Raw genomic sequence first — 17361 nt, 5'->3', positions numbered from 1 at the left:
CGCCGTCACGAACGGACGCGTCCCTTTCCCACTCTCCACTGCCTTCCAGTGTCCGAGACGTCGCCAGCGTTCGCCGAGAAACGAGTCATCGTCTCGCCCCGTAGTGTGCCAGTGACGCCAGGCCGAAACCTTCCTACTACCAAACCACACAGCCTGTGCGGCATACAAAAGAGGGAAACACGCACCTCGCTTCGAACACAAGACAAGGCAACCGGGCGCGGCCAGACGCTGGCAACAAAACACATAAGTAAACAATCCAGAAGGCATGGTTCGCGGCAGGCCAGCGGGTATGACAAGAAGGTACTTCGTTCGCGTTGTAGGGTCGAATTTCTTCTTCACCAGCACCGAATTTTTTTAAGCAGAATGCACCGGAGTTGCGCTTAAAAGCCCTCGGCACGGGGACGTTGCGTCCTTCGAGGTGATCGATCCAGAAGGCATGGTGGAAGTCCTGGCCCATTAAACACCCACCAGCCGAAGCTGGAGGCGAACCTACTGACTTTGAGCGTTCTCGCTCACTGAATTGTCCGCCAGCCAACGCTGGGGACGAAGGCAATGACGTAACCTTCGAGCTCTGAGGCTCATTGAAGCGCCCTCCGGACGAGTCGGAGGACGGATGCGAACGAGTCTAACGACTCATTGACACGCTCATCAGGGACTGTGAGCGAACTTTCATTAGGAATCGTATGAGAGCGCAAAGGCTCATTACTATGTACATTGGCGTTAAATGAGTACTCTCTATGGTGACTGGGCACATCAGTCCTTATAAATGTGCCTGTATTGGACTCTGTGGTCCTGTTACGCGCCTATTCGGCTGGGCATTTTGGCTGGGCACCACAGCCGGACATTGAATCGGTGCCTTTTCACCTTGCCTTTCGGTTAGAGACTGTCTAACCGCAGGAACAGGGATAGTTACCAGAGTAGGAGTTTGATACGCAAGGGGTTGCGAGCTTTGTTTCAAAGGAAGATCTACCGGGATTTGTATAGGACGATTGGCATCACTATGTTTCTCCGAATGTACCAGTACCAACTTCGAAGCGTTCCAAATGTTGCCATCACTTAGCTTAAATGCATGGTTCCCAACCTGTACTAGCACCGTGAAAGGACCTCGATATTTAGGATTTTTCCCTGGCAATCTCACTTTAACTTTGTTCCCAATCTGGAACTTCGCACCCCTCTTTTGGTCCACATGCTGTTTCACATTCTGTTGCCTACGGAATACCCTCGTCCGCACAACGTGAGGGCTTGAAGAGGCGTTGGAAGTTGCAGATCCGCTATGTCAACAGTTGAACGAGGCTGTCTTGTAAGAGCCTGGCAGCAGATAATCCTGTCGTTGCCTATGCAGTAAACCTGTATGTGCCTAAGAAATCTGTGATGGCTTTTTTTCAACGGACGGCGTTCAAGCTGAGATAGCTGGATTTGTTCCTTTAGCGTCCTGTTAAACCGTTCGACCTGTCCATTGGCTTGCGGATAGTAGTTAGAAGAATACAGATGCTTAATTCCTCGATCTGCCAAAAAAGTTTCATACTGTTGCGACTTTGTGGGCCATTGTCCGTTACTATGTATGTGGGAAACCTTTCTCTACTGAACACTGCAGACAAGAAAGTAATGAGAGCGTCAGAAGTGACTTCGCGTGCAAAGCAGACTTCTGGCCATTTGGAGTGGTAGTCGACCAACGTTATTGCAAATCTGCAGTCACAAAGGGCCAATAATGTCCATACCCAGCTTATCCCACGCATTTTCTGGAAAAGGAACTGGTTGTAACGGGGCAAATACTGGTTTTGCAGATTTATTTGCGGACTGACAAATGTAACAATTTCGCACTGCGTTTTCGACCTGCTTGTCCAAGCAAGGCCACCAGTACCTTTCTCTGAGCTGCTGCTTAGTACGAACTGTTCATGGATGATTCTCATGTACCAGATGTACCAGCTTATTTCTTAAAGACTCCGCATAGCAACCCGTTCAGCACGGAAAAGTAACCCTTCAACGTACGATAGTTCATCCTTGACTGCAAAGTAAGGCACCAACTCCGTGGGCAGAGTCTTTTTGATAGGCCAACCATCAGTAATGAAGTTGACAACCTGCTGAAACAGGCTGTCCTGGGCAGTGGCTGCCTGTAACTAAGCCTTGTTGACGCATGAAGTCACTAAAGAAATTATTTCTTCTTCCAGTTCCTCAGCTGTAGGAAGCTGGAGAGGTAATCTAGACAAAGCATCTGGTACTACATTATTCGAACCCTTGCAGTACTGGACAGTGAAATTATAAAGCAATCTAGCACACCACCAGGAAATGCGTAGCGGGCGCCGCCCTACTGCACCGGCTGTAAGAAGTGCGGTTAAAGCTTGATGATCGGTGCGCAAAATAAAATGGCGACCCCAGAGATACACATGGCACTTTTAACAGCGTTCACCAGCAGAATACCTGCGCTCTGCAGGCGACAATGTTCGAGAAGCAAAAGCAACGGGGACCAACTGGCCCCCTTTCATCTGTTGAAGCACTGCTCCGAGACCAACATTGGATGAATCAGTAGTAATGACTATGGGCAGAGTTCCATCAAAGATGAGGATCACTGGATTGTTTGCAAGGAGGTTATCTTCGTAAAGCTCGCATTAGCCTCGTCGGACCATTCAAATGCCTGTCCCTGTCGGAGCATTCGGCGCAGTGGTTCAACGAGTTCAGCATAATGCGGTAAAAACTTTGCATAATAGCCTGCAATACCCAAGAAAGACTGTTTTCGCATCAGTAGGAGGGGGTGCATTGAGGATAGCATGTACTTTTGACTCAAGTGGCGATAAACCACGAGCACTAACGTTGTGCCTTAAAAATTGCACCTCATTTACATCAAAGACGCATTTCTGGTTAAGCTTTATACCGGGGGCATCAATTCGGTTCAACACAGCCTTTAGGTTAACATGGTGCTCCCCACGAGTTTTTCCCCGTACCAAAATATCATCTAAGTAGCACAGTGCGCCTGCACAACCCTTCAACACCCGAGACATCATTTTCTGAAACACAGCAGGGGCAGATGCGAGCCCGAAACCCACTCTACTAAGCGAAATAACCCTTCGTGAGTGACGAATGTAGTCTACTATCCTCCGCAAATTCAACTTGATAAGCTGACACAAGATCGAGTGACGAATGTAGTTAAGTCTCTACTATCATCCGCAAATTCAACTTGATAAGCTGACACAAGATCAAGTTTTGAGAAATAAGTAGCACCTGATAATTGTTGTTGAAGAAGTTACTCATGTTGGGGTAGCGGGAACCCGTTGACCAGGATGGCCTTGTTCGGCTCGTGAAGGTCCACACCCAGCATAATGGAATCGTCCTTTTTGACGACCACCATCGGCGATACCCAGTCCGAGGCGTCCACCCTCGTAGCCTCGAGTCGGACAAGTTCATCTGCCACTTTCTGGCGAAGGAGAAGAGGAAGCCGCCGCAGCTTGGAGGACACTGGATTCACCTTTGGTCGACGTTTCACGCGATGAATGTAGCCCGTTACCAGACCCAAGCCTGGTGTAAAGAGATGCCTGAATTCCAACGGTGTGTTGGGCCGCACTGAAGAAGATGCGACCTGAGCACAAGACAAGATCTCTCCCATGATGACTATTTTCAAGTCCTTGATGGCGTCGAGCCCAAGTAATGACGAGCACCTTTCCGTTACGTAAAACGTAACAGGTGCTGACTTGTCCTGCAACTGTACCTTCGCTTTGAGGAATCGGAGGTTCTTGATGACTTGCCCGGAGTAATTTTCTATTACTAAGGAGACTGTAGAAGACGTACGTGGTAGTGGTAGTAGTGGTGGTGAGTGGTAGCACCATGTCATTGACCTTTACGGACAGACGCATCAATCAGACCCATGGCGTTGACGCCGCCTTCGACGTTTAAAACAGTCACTGTATTCGTCATGGTGTGGTACCAGTCCGTGTACACTTCGTCGACGCTTTCTTGCTGAGAAGTCCGGCACATTTGAAAAAAAAAATGGCCCTTTTAACCGCAAGTCTGGCAAAACCTGCGACGCGCCGGGCAGCTTGGAAAATTGGCCCAATTATGCGGCGACCCGCAACGGAAGCAGCCGCCGGCCGGAGTCGACGACGATGCGGAGGTGTAGTGTCCGTGTCCACTTCGTCGACGCTTTCTTGCTGAGAATTCCGGCACATTTGAAAAAAAAAATGGCCCTTTTAACCGCAAGTCTGGCAAAACCTGCGACGCGCCGGGCAGCTTGGAAAATTGGCCCAATTATGCGGCGACCCGCAACGGAAGCAGCCGCCGGCCGGAGTCGACGACGATGCGGAGGTGTAGTGTCCGTGTCCACTTCGTCGACGCTTTCTTGCTGAGAAGTCCGGCACATTTGAAAAAAAAAAATGGCCCTTTTAACCGCAAGTCTGGCAAAACCTGCGACGCGCCGGGCAGCTTGGAAAATTGGCCCAATTATGCGGCGACCCGCAACGGAAGCAGCCGCCGGCCGGAGTCGACGACGATGCGGAGGTGTAGTGTCCGTGTCCACTTCGTCGACGCTTTCTTGCTGAGAATTCCGGCACATTTGGGAAAAAAATGGCCCTTTTAAAAAATGGCCCTTTTAACCGCAAGTCTGGCAAAACCTGCGACGCGCCGGGCCGCTTGGGAAATTGGCCCAATTATGCGGCGACCCGCAACGGAAGCAGCCGCCGGCCGGAGTCGACGACGATGCGGAGGGAGGGGAGGCGCCCGGTTGCCTTCTTCCCTGACGGGGAGGCCCACCTCCTCGCTCTCGCCGCCCGCCATCTTGACCTCGGCTCGGTCGGGGAAGCTCGCGACATTGGCCGCCATCTTGACCCGGCTGGGGAGGAAGGCTGGACCAGTTGCCGCCATCTTGCATGTCGCGTCGCAGGCGACGCTCGTCGCGTCGAACTTGTTGCGGTCCTTGCTTGCGTACTACCGCGTCTACTTGAACGCCGAGTTCTTTCATCAGGTTGTCTGTGCGTTCTTCTTCTGCAATTTCCACGGCCTTTTGAAAGGTGAACTCGTTGCCCATCTGGATGAATTTGGGTCGTAGTGGGTTGGACAGTAGTTCGCCGAGAACTTGGTCCCGAACCTGGCGTCTACTGCTGTCCCAAACCCGCACGCTCTTGCAAGTGGGTGGAGGTCATTTAGAAACGTCGTAGTAGATTCCTCCGCATGTTGCGTCCTTTTGAATTGAAGTCGTTTGACGACTTCGTCTTCTTCCGGCGCAAAACACCTGCCGAGAACCGTTAGCGCCTCCGGAAATACGTCCACTGCCTCGACGTCGCTGGTTCCTCCGTCAGCGCCGGCCTGCGTCTGGTCTTCGACTGCAGCGAAGTATAGCCGGACGCCCTCCACTCCCAAGGCATTCAGCAAGAGCGCCTTCTTGTGCGCCTGGGTGGCGTCCCTGGCGGCGGCGTCGATGTATATCCACACGACGCGACGCCAATCACGCCAGGCAATTACTGGCATGCCGAGGCATTGAAGGAAGGGAGGCGGAGGTATTGCGGTGTTCATAACAAGGCAGGACGTGAAGCAGAAGAGGCGAATGCGATACGCCGGAGACCGCTTGTAGAAGGCAGGCTTGCCGAAAAAGACAAAAGAGGATGCGCAAAATAATTGTTGCAGGCAGAAGCACGGCGTAAGGGCTTGCCGCAGACGTAAGCTCGCAGTCGACGACTTACGTTTGGCTGCGATGCATGTAGATTGACCTCGTCGCCAATTGTATCGGCGTGGCGGCCATGGATGCCACGTCGGGCATGCGGGAAACGCGGGGGCACGCCGGGACGGCGGCGGAGTAACTCATGCAGACGCAGATGGGCACCGAGGCGAAGAACTCTAATGGGCCTAAACGGCTCCTTATATAGTAGGGTGCAGCTACAAGCAGCGCCCCCTGGGTGTGGAACATGTGGGCTTCCAAACCGAAACCTGGAACCGAACACTGGAACGCAGCGGACTCTCCCACTCTCCGCTGCGTTCCAGTGTCCGAGACGCCGCCAGCGTTCGCCGAGAAACAAGTCAGCGTCTCGCCCCGCAGTGTGCCAGTGACGTCAGGGCGAAAAATTCCTTCTACCAAACCAGACAGACTGTGCGACATACAAAAGAACGAGAGGGAAACACGCACTCGCTTCGAACACAGAGAAGACAGTAATGGGGAAAGACAACCAGGCGTGGCCAGACGCTGGCAACAATACACGTAAGTAAACAATCCAGTAGGCATGCATGGTTCGCGGCATTACCCCCCCCCCCCCCCCCCCCTCTTGTAAAGGAATCGACCCGATGCTATAACGGTAGTCCAATATAGAGTCCGTCATCTGGCGTAGTAAGGCTTGAGGCGTACCACGTGGACGACTTCGGGCCGCGTGCGTCGTCGTGATGTGCCGGAGTCACCGTCGGGGACGACCTTGTCGACAAGTTGGCCAACACGTCGTTGAATTCTGTAGAGTCCGAAATACCGTCGCAGGAGCTTCTGAGTCCGTGTCGTCTAATTGGAGTACAAACCCACACAAGATCACCTGGGTGATAATCGGCGTCTCGGCGTCGGTGGTTGTAGCGTCCGGCATCCACGAGGTGCTAGTCCGTTGTACGCACTCGAGCAAGCTGGCGGGCTTCCTTCGAACGTTGGAGGTACCCTTGGACGTCGGCGTTGAGGTCGTCGTTTTCTACGTGTGGCAGCATGGCGTCGATCATCGTCTTTATATTCATTTTAGGGCGTAAGTCATACTTGAAAAGTCGTACACTGTGCTTAGAAATCTACCACTCTATCATCTATATTACCACTCTGCCGCTGCTACGCCAGTTTGCCTCAAGTCGTGTTTCACAAGACGAAGCTTGTATTTGCGTTGTAAGGAAACCTGGCAAAATTCTGGTCTTTTGAATGCAAGGTCTTTGGTGACTTCAGATACATTTGGGATTTATGGAATCTGTGTTTCTGGCCCCTTTCGTCGCATAAATGAGACAATTTAATCCCTTCTTGTGCACATAAGATAACGAAATAACCTCACTGCTCACATTTCCTAAAAGCGGTAATTGCGCATTTACAACATGACACCTTACACCGTTGATTCTTTTTCCGCAAGCTTCAGAACAGCCACGCTAGCCCGCAGCAGCCTTTCAGGTACATGGGCCTGTAACACCTGAACGTCAAAGTAGATAAAATATACAGGGACAAAATAACGACCCTCATAAGCAGCATGAGAAATCTAGTAAAATAGCTGTACTGCAGAGTTTATAGGTGACTGAGGGAGTGATCTTGTATGGTGGTCCTATAGGGAATTACTTTCTAGCACCCTCGATCACCTCCAATTTCCTTTTCCGATGACATACTCTTATTCGATTAGCGGCATATTCTTACTGTGTTATTCTTACAGCCAGCATTATACAATGCTGAAACACAAAGAGGGAAGAAATAACCTTGCACTCGGCCACGCAACGCTTGAAACAGCGAAGCTGAGAGATCGTAGCCCAGCATTTTCCGGAAGGGCGCGCGAACTTTTCATCTTATTACTGGTGATGATAAATTTTTTTTCGTGCGTCTCGGACTTACGGCCGTCACTGCGCGTTGCATAGCGCAGCTTGCAACACCGACACCGCGTTCAAATGCCGACAACGCGTTCTAAGAAACCCGCTCCGTGAATGCGTCTATCCACGGCCGCTGGATAAAAAAAGTTGTCGCAGTTTCACCTGAAAGGCGAAGCATCAATTGCGATAGCAAATTTGTAGAGAGCTATACGGAGTAATGATATTAGCTTTATCAGCAAGCTTCTGTCAATGATGATGATGATGATAGTAGCCTTTCTTATTTACCGAAATTCACCGTTTCTGCTCACGATAAACCAGTGTTTTGTACGTCTAGAGCAACACCTGTAGCCCACTATGGTGGCTCAGTCAGCTCTCAGGCGTTGCGCTGCTGAGCACGCGATCGCGGGATCGAATCCCGGCCGCGGCGGCCGCATTTCGATGGAGGCGAAATGCAAAAACGCCCGTGTGCTTGCGTTGTAGTGCACGTTAAAGAACCCCAGGTGGTAAAAATTAATCCGGAGCCTTCCACTACGGCATGCCTCATAATCAGAACTGGTTTTGGCACGTAAAACCCCAGAAAGAGGAAGACCTGTAGCGAAGCCAGATATTGGTTTCTCCGAGCTTATAGGAAAAGGACGTTACCCAATACAGCCATGTGCTTGGCGGCTGTGCCTGATAATACAGGGTGTTCAAAGCTAAGCTTTATGCTTTTCTTAAAATTAGGCACGGGGAGGCACGCGAGGACCACCCTTGCAAATAAGTTATGTAGCCAGGGGGGCACAAAGTGAGATGATAATAATCAATCTGAGCAGCCCAATTAACTGAAATTGAACAATTATTTTTTGTCGACTGCAGTAAGTGGGTATGTTTGTATTGAAAAATTAGAGGCAGTCGTGTTTCTTACTGCAGTCAATAAAAAAGTTAATTATTCAATTTTAGTTAATTCGGCTGCTGACAGCGATAATTATCATCTCACTTTGTGTCCCCCTGGCCACATAAGTTATTTGCGCAGGTGGTCTTCACGTGCCTCCCAGTGCCTAATTTTAAAAAACCATAATGCTTAATTTTGAACACCCGGTATATCTAGCCTGTATTGTTTCTTAAAATAAAATTTGGGATGATCTGTTGCAGGTTCGTTATAAATGCGTAAGCACGGGTCCGTCTTTGGAGTTCTGTTGGGACACATTGTTTTCCTTAAGGAGATTCTTTGTGTTCGGCTGAGACACCTTCGTTTGCTTTGGAGCTCCAACGCGGCAACCACTACGCTGGTTGTTTACGATATGCGAATCACCGCGTATGAAGACTCACAACGCCTCCTACAAGAAGAACGGTGTGGTGTAACTAGTAGCCGAGAGCGCGAGCGAGCGTCTTCATGTTTAGTTTCCCACACGACGCCATCCTTTTACACAAGGCGCGCATCTGCATGCTCCCGTTTCTCTAACCACGCGACGCCATCCTTGGCCCGCGCGCTGGCGTTGGCCGGTGACGTCACGCTCCCCCTCTTCGCAGCCGCTGCTCGAGGCTTCGCCCCGCTCCGCGAGGACGCCCACTCAGATAAACGGATCCAGCGGCTTTGACCCTACTACGCTTAATGTACGGCAATAAAACTGCGAAGTTACAATGAAAAACTTGTAGAGTACGAACGGTGCTGTGCTCGTATTGTCAACGTGTAACTGTGATCACAATGAGTGCTACAGTTAAAAAAAGTTGCCTATGCGTAGTTCTTAGTTTAGCTGTTAGTTGTTATTATTTATACAGGGTTTGTCCGAAAAGTAATGTCAGTGAGTCGATTAAAAAGAAATTATTGATCAGATCAGTACAACACAATAAAATGTTTCAAAATAGGCTCCTCCTGCGTCGTTACATTGCTTCTAGTGAGATTTCCAACCATCGAAGGCGTCTCGGTAGGCCTCCTTAGGAATGTCCTTTAGAGCCTTGGTGCAAGCCTCTTCGACTTTGCCAACTGTCGCGAAATGATGTCCTTTCATGTGAATTCAGCGCAGAAAGAAGCCTGGGAGAGCCACGTCAGGACTGTGGGGCGGCTGGGGAACCGTTGGCATCTTTCAATCGGCCAGGAAGCGGGTCACGAGGAAGGCGGTGCAGGCTGCATGGTGCGTTGTAATGGTGAAGTTTCCAATCGCCCCCGATATCAGGCCGGGTGCGATGAATCGTTCGTTTGAGTCGCTTGAGCACTTTCTCGTAGAATTTGGCGTTCACGGTTGTGCCATGGGTACAAAATCATGGTGGACAAGGCCACTGATGTGAAAGAACACAATCAGCATGGTCTTGACCTTTGACTTGCTAATTCTGGCCTTCTTGGGGCGAGGGGACGCCGAGCTGTGCCACTTGGCACTTTGCCTTTTTGTTTCGGGGTCGTATTCAAACACCCAAGTCTTGTCACCTGTGATGACATTGTCCAAAACTTTGGGGTCACTTTCGCACAAGTCCCAAACCTCCTGGCACGTTTCAACTCGGCTCGATTTTGGTCGTCCATTAACATTTTGCGCAAGATCTTCGCGCACACTTTTCGCATCTGAAAATTATTCGTCAAAATCTCGTGAACGGTACTTCTTGGAATGTTTACTGTCTGTACCACTAAACGGACACTCAAACGAGGATCTGAGTACAAAAGATCTCTCGCGCGCGTCACATTTTCGTCGGTGATGGTCGTTGATGGAGCGCGGGCTTCATCGCTGACCTCTTCACAACCTTCTAAAAATACCTTGTGCCCCCGATAAACTTGACGTTCTGACAAACAATTATCACCAAAAGCTGTCTTTATCATAAGAAAAGTTTCCACTGCAGACTTGCCGAGTTTCACACAAAACGCGATGGCAATCCTTCGTTCCAACGAGCGCTGCATTACGGCTTGCACGGTAAATGAAAATGAGTTAACGAAAAACCTTGTCCTTACTCTCCAGATGGTCGCAGACGACTGAGCGACCCCGCGTGCGTAAGCTAACTTCCCCCTCCACGAATCCCAACTGGTCTTAGCGCGCTGCGACGTATAGTCGCTTCACAATACAATCCCTGACATTACTTTTCGGACAAACCCTGTATATCAACACTTCAGCAAGTGATCTCTTTCATTAAGCAGGTTGGTCGCGAAACCGATGACTGCCAATAAGGCAACCGATGGCACCCCAAGGGGCAATTCAGTTGATCAGGCGCGAAGGCCTCGCGCGGACATCGGCGTGCTTGGCAAAAGGGACGTCCCCTCGTTCATTCGACGCCACCGACGGGACGAGTAAGGCACCGCCGGCGCCAGGAGGTCCAAGGTGTTCATGAGAAAAAATAATTACGGCAACTTCGCGACACCACACCCCGACGGAATACAACTAAGCTTGTGAGCGAGCTAGCTTTTCTTCTACATGGCTGATATCACTGGTACTCGCGAAAAATACCTTTGAAGAAAGCTGGTGGTCATATTTTTTTGGCGACAGGGCCATCCCCCTGTCAGCGAGGGGGCGATGCAGCACTCTGAAGGGGGGGTCAGGACATCCGGACATACCCCCTGGATCCGCGCCTGCTTGAACTTAAGGGAGATGTTGTGAATGCTCACAGTACAGCTCAAACCGGAGCAATCCTGGCGTTCGACTTGAAGGGGGCCTTCGACAACGTCTCACACGACCTCATTCTAAACTATCTTGCATCCTCCCGATGCGGAAAACGCATCTACGATTACGCCCGAGCCTTCTTATCTGACCGCATGGCCACCATCGGCCTAAATGAAATTCGGTCAGAGATCATAAAACTTTCGGGAAGAGGCACTCCACAGGGTTCGGTTCTCTCTCCCACCCTGTTCAAGGTGGTCATGGCAAAGCTACCACCGCTCCTCAAGAAACTTCCGAACGTGCAGCACGCCCTGTACGCCGATGATGTGACAATCTAGGTGACCACAGGGTCCGACGGCGCTGTTCAAGATGCACTACAGGAAGCTGTAAGTATTGGTACGTGTGGAAGGACACAGACGAAAGAGGCTATTTACAGGCTATTTACACTGGAGCCAGACAGCTAAGCCCACACTCGCTCGCACCAAGAGCAAGCACAGACACACGTCATCGTCTTTCTCGCGGCGGCTCGTCCCTTCAACATCTTTCGATGCTATCGTATTACTATCCCCCCCCCCCCCGCCCCCTCCTGGCGGCATAAGCGCCGTCACGGTGCTGTTAAATATCCAAGGCGCTTGGAAAGTTTTAGGGTTTGAGTCGGTCGACGTGGACAATATCACTGGTGGTCACAGAGGAGGACGTAGGGAGCGTACATAGAACGATTTCGTAGGTGACATCGGTCACTTGGATCCACCTTATGGAGCCGTCCTTTTTTTGTAACAAGGACGACCGGAGAAGCCCATGAACTTTTCGATGGTCGAATTGTGCTGTTTGAGTAGATTTCTTTCTAATTTCTTTAACCCATGCACGCTCTCCTAGTCAAATGTAGTTGTTGTTCTGGTTCTAATAAACACACTTCAAACTTCCACTTCTTGGTCAGTCCTGCGTAGTGGGCATGAGCCAGCATTTGGAGAATTCCCCCGAGTGGGTATGTGCCATATAAGAGAGATAACTTATTCGAAAGAAGACAAGGCGGTAGAGCATAGCTTTTCTTCACGAAACTTTCACAATGTACCTCTGGTTGTTGTACATCTTAGTAGAGCTTACGTTAATTAAGCGATACACTTGGTGCGTTTCTGAGGCGCAGCAAAATAATGACACTCTGCTACTGCCAGTTATCAACGACGTAAGTACAACTTTGGAAAGGTGTGCTACTTCGACAGCATTGACCGTACCGCTGCTTTCCATTAACCGTCGCGAGGCTATCTCTGTCTATCCCACTGTTGAGCACCTTCTGGTCGAGTGTGTCGTGTAACCTGCTTTCGGTGAGCTTTAAAGAACCCGAGGCGGCCGAATTTAACCAGCGGACCTCCCATACGGCGTCTCATAGCCACCCGTCTTGCTTTGGCACGTTCAACTCCGTGTTATCACCTTGTCAGGAGTGACAATGAAAGAAGAAGAGAACAAAGAAAGAAGAAGAGAAAGCGATAATTTGGTACACAAGAGGAGATTTCAAAAAGGAAGAAGAAGTGAAGCGAGCGCGTGGAGCCGCCATCTTGGAGAAGGGGCGCGCGCATAGAAGGACCTGGTGGCCGGGGCGCAGCGTTCCAGGAGAAGACGGCCGGAGAACGCCACTCTGGGTCCTGCCCCAGTACCTTGGCGATCCAGCGACGTCCCGCCCGAGTACCAGGCTCGGCGAGCAGCTGACCGCCGCATCCGGAAGTACCACTGGCCCGGACCTACCTGCTAGACACGTCAGCGTTCAAGCCGCTGAACGTGGACGCGCGAAGGCTGGCTGCAGCCAGTCACCGTCCCTGATCCCTCACCAGCTTAGGGTTCTAAGCTGGGCCAGTGCGCACCAGGAACGCCAGCCGGCACGAGTCCCGCTCTGCCGGAGCGCGACAGTTCCTCAGCGACGGTGCCCTCGTAACGTCAGCCGGTAATCGGTGACGCCGGACACTAGCGGCGACTGAAACGACCATATTGCGACGACGGACCACAGACCGGGTGACGCCGATGTCCACCACGAACAGAACCGGTACTGTAAGCGCCCCGACGCTAGGGTATAGACGATGGCAGTGGCTATTCTCCCGGCAGCCGGGAGAACTTCTGCAACGAATTTCTGCCGGCACTCACCTCCTATTGGCTCTTGGAAGGTTAGGGTGTTAGGTTATGTTATGTTATGCTAGGTTAGATTAGGTGATATTAGGTTATGTGATGTTAGGTTAGGGCGCACCTTCAGGCCCTTTTTCGCCCGGCAGTCTGTCATGTGACTTCCGAGCGCCAATAGGAGGTGCGCGCCGGTACAAATGCTGCCGGGAGAATAGACTCACCCATAGACGATCGCCTCAGAGACGTTGGTTAACGCGGTAGTGGGGTCGTAACGCGTAGTTAAGGAGGACGCATCCCGTGTGCAATGAATGTCGGATTTTTAACGTTGTTGCTGTTCAACCTCCTCGTTAAATGAATGTTGTGTGTGTGTGCGGTACCTTGCGTTCATGTGTTCGTTCCGCCTGCTCAAGGAAACGTACCAGGCGTTGACACACGCGTGACACACCTCCATATTCACACTTGTACAAGGGAAAGGTGTTTATAGAGATCCTGGCACATTAGTTTCGAGTACGCATCTCTACGCGAGGAAGTACTGGCAACACTCTATGGTTGTTCCATGTTCGAAAATCATTGTGCACCCCTAGTGGATCACGTTCACTCGGTTAGGGCACGAGCAGAGTAGTGATTTGCAAGGTTGTCCGAAAACTATCTGCGTTAGAGTTCGACATGTCATAAGCAGCTACCCCGTCGAATCGGATGTTCTAGCACTGCCTTTTTTTTTTTTTTTTTTTTTTTGCTGAGCGTGTGCGCACGCAATACTACCTTAGCACGCTGCACTATTTCTTCCCAATTTTATGTTTTTTCGTCCGAAGCGTTTTTTTTTTCTTGCTTTGAACATTTTCTTTGTTTCACCTCATTCCCAGACGCAGCCTCGAGAGCCAACATTCAGCGCATGCATGTCTCATTGGAGTTCTCCGCCTGTGTGGACCGCCATGTTGGCGGCAAGAGGAGTCGCTCGGTACTATCTTGTCAGCTGGGTAGTCAATAAGCACCAGGAGAGCCAAACCCAACTGGCTCAAGAAGCGCAATGGACTTTTCTGGTCGCCTGTTCGCTGGTGAAGTACAGCGACCCCGTGGTCTCTGTCTTTTGGGAGCATTACCATTGGCGAGTCCATACAACTACTCAATGCAACACACTGTCATGGCCGCCGCTGTGATCCTCGGAGGCGTGAGCACCACCGCTGCGGCTACGAAGATCAAGACTACCTTGGATCCGGATTACGCCCAGGTATGTATTTGTGCGGCGAGCTTGTAACCTACATTTGTGGCAAATATTTGCGCAGTAGTCAAAGATTTATATCAGGCCACTGTGGAGGGAAACAATTAATTGCACGCCGTAATTACAGCCTACCGTAAAAAAGTTTTGAATGTTGTTTCTCGTTTTGCAATACACTGTTGTGCGGGAGTGGATACTGCGTTCCGTTTATAAAGGCGTTTATTGCACGCAAGCGTTAGGGCCGACCGTTGGATCAGTTCAGGGAACCGCGAGCGGCGTAGTCCGAGCGATGCGCTGGAAAGCCTGACCCACTAGACAGCGCTGGTAAGGATGCCCCACTGCATCGTCCCTCTTCTTCACTACAATTACCCCGGGGATACGATGGCGGCGAAATTCCGAATGAAGCGTCTGAAGTAAGAGCATAGACCGATGAAACTGCGCAATGCTTTGATGGACGTTGGCTTGGGGAATCCGCCTTTTTCATTTTCCTGTGCTGCCCTCTGCCGCACGCCACTGGAAACGTTTTGGAAGGGTGTTGGGGCTCTCGCCGGTTGATTTGTGAACCTGCGCCCGTGTTGAGTACGCATCGGTTGTGTGTTTCGTGGATTACGAATAATTTTTAATGGCTTCTGCGGGGCAGCATGTCGTTCTTGGGAGTCATGTAGCACTCACCAACTATAAACATGTAGAGTGAGCAGGCCTGAGTGCGCTGTTTTGTTTAGTGCGGCCGATAAAGGCACGCCGAGTTCTCTGCCGTCGCGGCAGCTTTGGAGTTTGTTGTCACTAACTCCTGCACTTGCACCTCGCTTTTTTTAATTCTTTTTACACATTCTTTAGACATATCGCATAAATAAGATGTTTTCGAGCGCGCAGCCTTCCGCGTCGGATTTAGCAAACGGTGCACTTGTTTACATCGACATCTACAGCCACAGGTCGTTGTTAGCGTGAAAAAATGGGGAAAGAGTGCATATATTAAAAGGCACTGATATGAAAGAATGTTAAGACGTAGAATAAAACACACATATCTGATCATATGAGCCGCGTTGTTACATAGTGAGACGAGTCAGCATGAGCGGCTGAGCCACCTAAACAATGGCAACTGTGATCCAGTTAGAAATATCGGGCTGTTAATTTATTACTGATTCTCGCTTTTCTTTAATTTCACCATAGTTAGCTTGCACGTGTCATAAAGCATTGTTAGAGAAAACTGTGCTCGCATAAGCGCTCATTTAAAGGCCGTGTTGTTCTCCTGCAAAAACGCGGATGCCATCGCTGACACCGTTGGTATATACAGGGTGTTTCACTTTAGCTGCACCAAATTTTTAAAAATTGCGTGCGGCAGATAGCACAATTATAATCGTTGATCTAAACTACTCGATGAGGCGGCCATTACTTCCCCGAGAAATCAAAACGCCTAATTGAATAATTAACATAATTACGGTAATTAACTTTTTAACTAATTATTTTACGGCACATCTTTCAATCTACGAATTATAGCCGCTGAGTTCGCAAGGCGTATCCACTTAGAACGAATTCGCAGGACTGAACCAGTTTCGAGATATTAATTTTCAAGGTGTCCGGCGAAATGCATGGGCGTTACAGTTAACTTTGTGCTTCAATGCATAAAACAGCGTTTCCCTCAAAAAGTTAACTGGAACGCCCATGCATTTCGTCGGACACTTTGAAAATTCATATCTCGAAACTGTTCTAGTCCTGAGAATTAGTTCCAAGTGGATACGCCTGGCGAACTCAGCGGCTAAAATTGGTAGATTGAAAGATGTGCCGTAAAATAATTAGTTTAAAAGTTCATTAGCGTAATTATGTTAATTATTCAATTAGCCGTTTTGATTTCTCGTGGAAGTAATGGCCGCTTCATCGAGTAGTTTAGATCAAGGATTATAATTGTGCTAACTGCCACAGGCAATCTTTAAAAATTTGGTGCAGCTAAAATGAAACACCCTGTATAACTGAGCGAGGCGGCTGTTTATGCTGCTGTACCGCACGTACCGTCTCTTGTTTCGGGTTTGACGCAGAGATAAAGAGTACATCCCAGGAATTAAGAAATGTGTCAGCATGCCAACGCGTAAAAACCCGCCCATCTACGTGCAAATACGCCCGGCAGCCTACGGGAACGGTGACGTACTGATGTTTGTCACAGCCATTGGGCACAGCGCTGTGTCCCCGCTTGCAGCTTATTGTGTACGTTGCGATCGAAGCGAAGAGTAGTTTATTTCAAATCGCCAAGGCTAGAACTGGACTATAAAAGCAGTTTCCTTCGTCCTAACTTGCTTACTTTTCAGTACAGGTCCGCCGGTAGCGGGTGCGCGAACTCGATGGCGCCAGGCCTAACCTTCGCTGAACAGGATCAATATTGGCTCAAACTTCATGTGCACGGCTTGAGAGGGTCGAATCTCGTGCATTTCAACTTCGTAGGCATGTCTTGACTGTGAGCGCGATTATTTATATATACCAACGAAGCCGTTGCGGCTATCGCGTTATCGGTTCGACGGCCGATCGCGCGGGATTCGGTCTAACGATGGTCGGCACGCTGATTTTATCGGTGCCGTCGACAAGAAAGCCCGTTGCAGTACGACAACTCGCGCTCGTCGGTTACGTCTTGTAGGCCTGGTATGATAAAATGGTCTCAGCGACGCAGTGCTGAATGGTCGGCCAATCGTAGGCGTGCGCGTCTTGTCGGTCTCGTATCGACCCAGTGTTAACCGCGCCTTGAACGAGCACGTGAAGTCGGGCACATGCTGCCACTACCAGCAAGCGAGGACCGACGCTGCAAGAAGTCTTCGTCAGCAACGTGTTTTTAAGTGTCGTCCAAGTGTAACGCAGGGGTCTATCGATAAATTTGTTATTACAGCCATCAATGCAAGGCGGCAACTACGTGGTTCCCTGTGCAGTCTGGACGAAGCCCTCGCCGCTTTGTTTTAAAGTGGAGTTGCAGTCTTACGCTACGAACGTTTTCGGTACCGC

The 17361-nt window shown here is 50.2% G+C and overlaps 1 protein-coding gene across 2 annotated transcripts in view; it reads left to right on the top strand.

The window, feature by feature from the left end:
* LOC119433933 (E3 SUMO-protein ligase PIAS3) overlaps positions 1-17361 on the top strand; it is a 144247-nt gene that overhangs the window by 109194 nt on the left and 17692 nt on the right. For both annotated transcript variants that reach the window (XM_049658975.1, XM_049658974.1), the window contains exon 3: positions 14027-14391. In XM_049658975.1, coding sequence (XP_049514932.1) covers positions 14191-14391 — 201 coding nt within the window. In that variant the 5' untranslated portion in view covers positions 14027-14190. The remainder of the gene's footprint in view (positions 1-14026; positions 14392-17361) is intronic.

This window comes from Dermacentor silvarum, chromosome 11 (assembly GCF_013339745.2).
Source record: "Dermacentor silvarum isolate Dsil-2018 chromosome 11, BIME_Dsil_1.4, whole genome shotgun sequence".
NCBI classification, from domain to species: domain Eukaryota; kingdom Metazoa; phylum Arthropoda; class Arachnida; order Ixodida; family Ixodidae; genus Dermacentor; species Dermacentor silvarum.
Note: the sequence above shows the minus strand (reverse complement) of the source record. Positions and strands in the feature narration are given on the sequence as shown.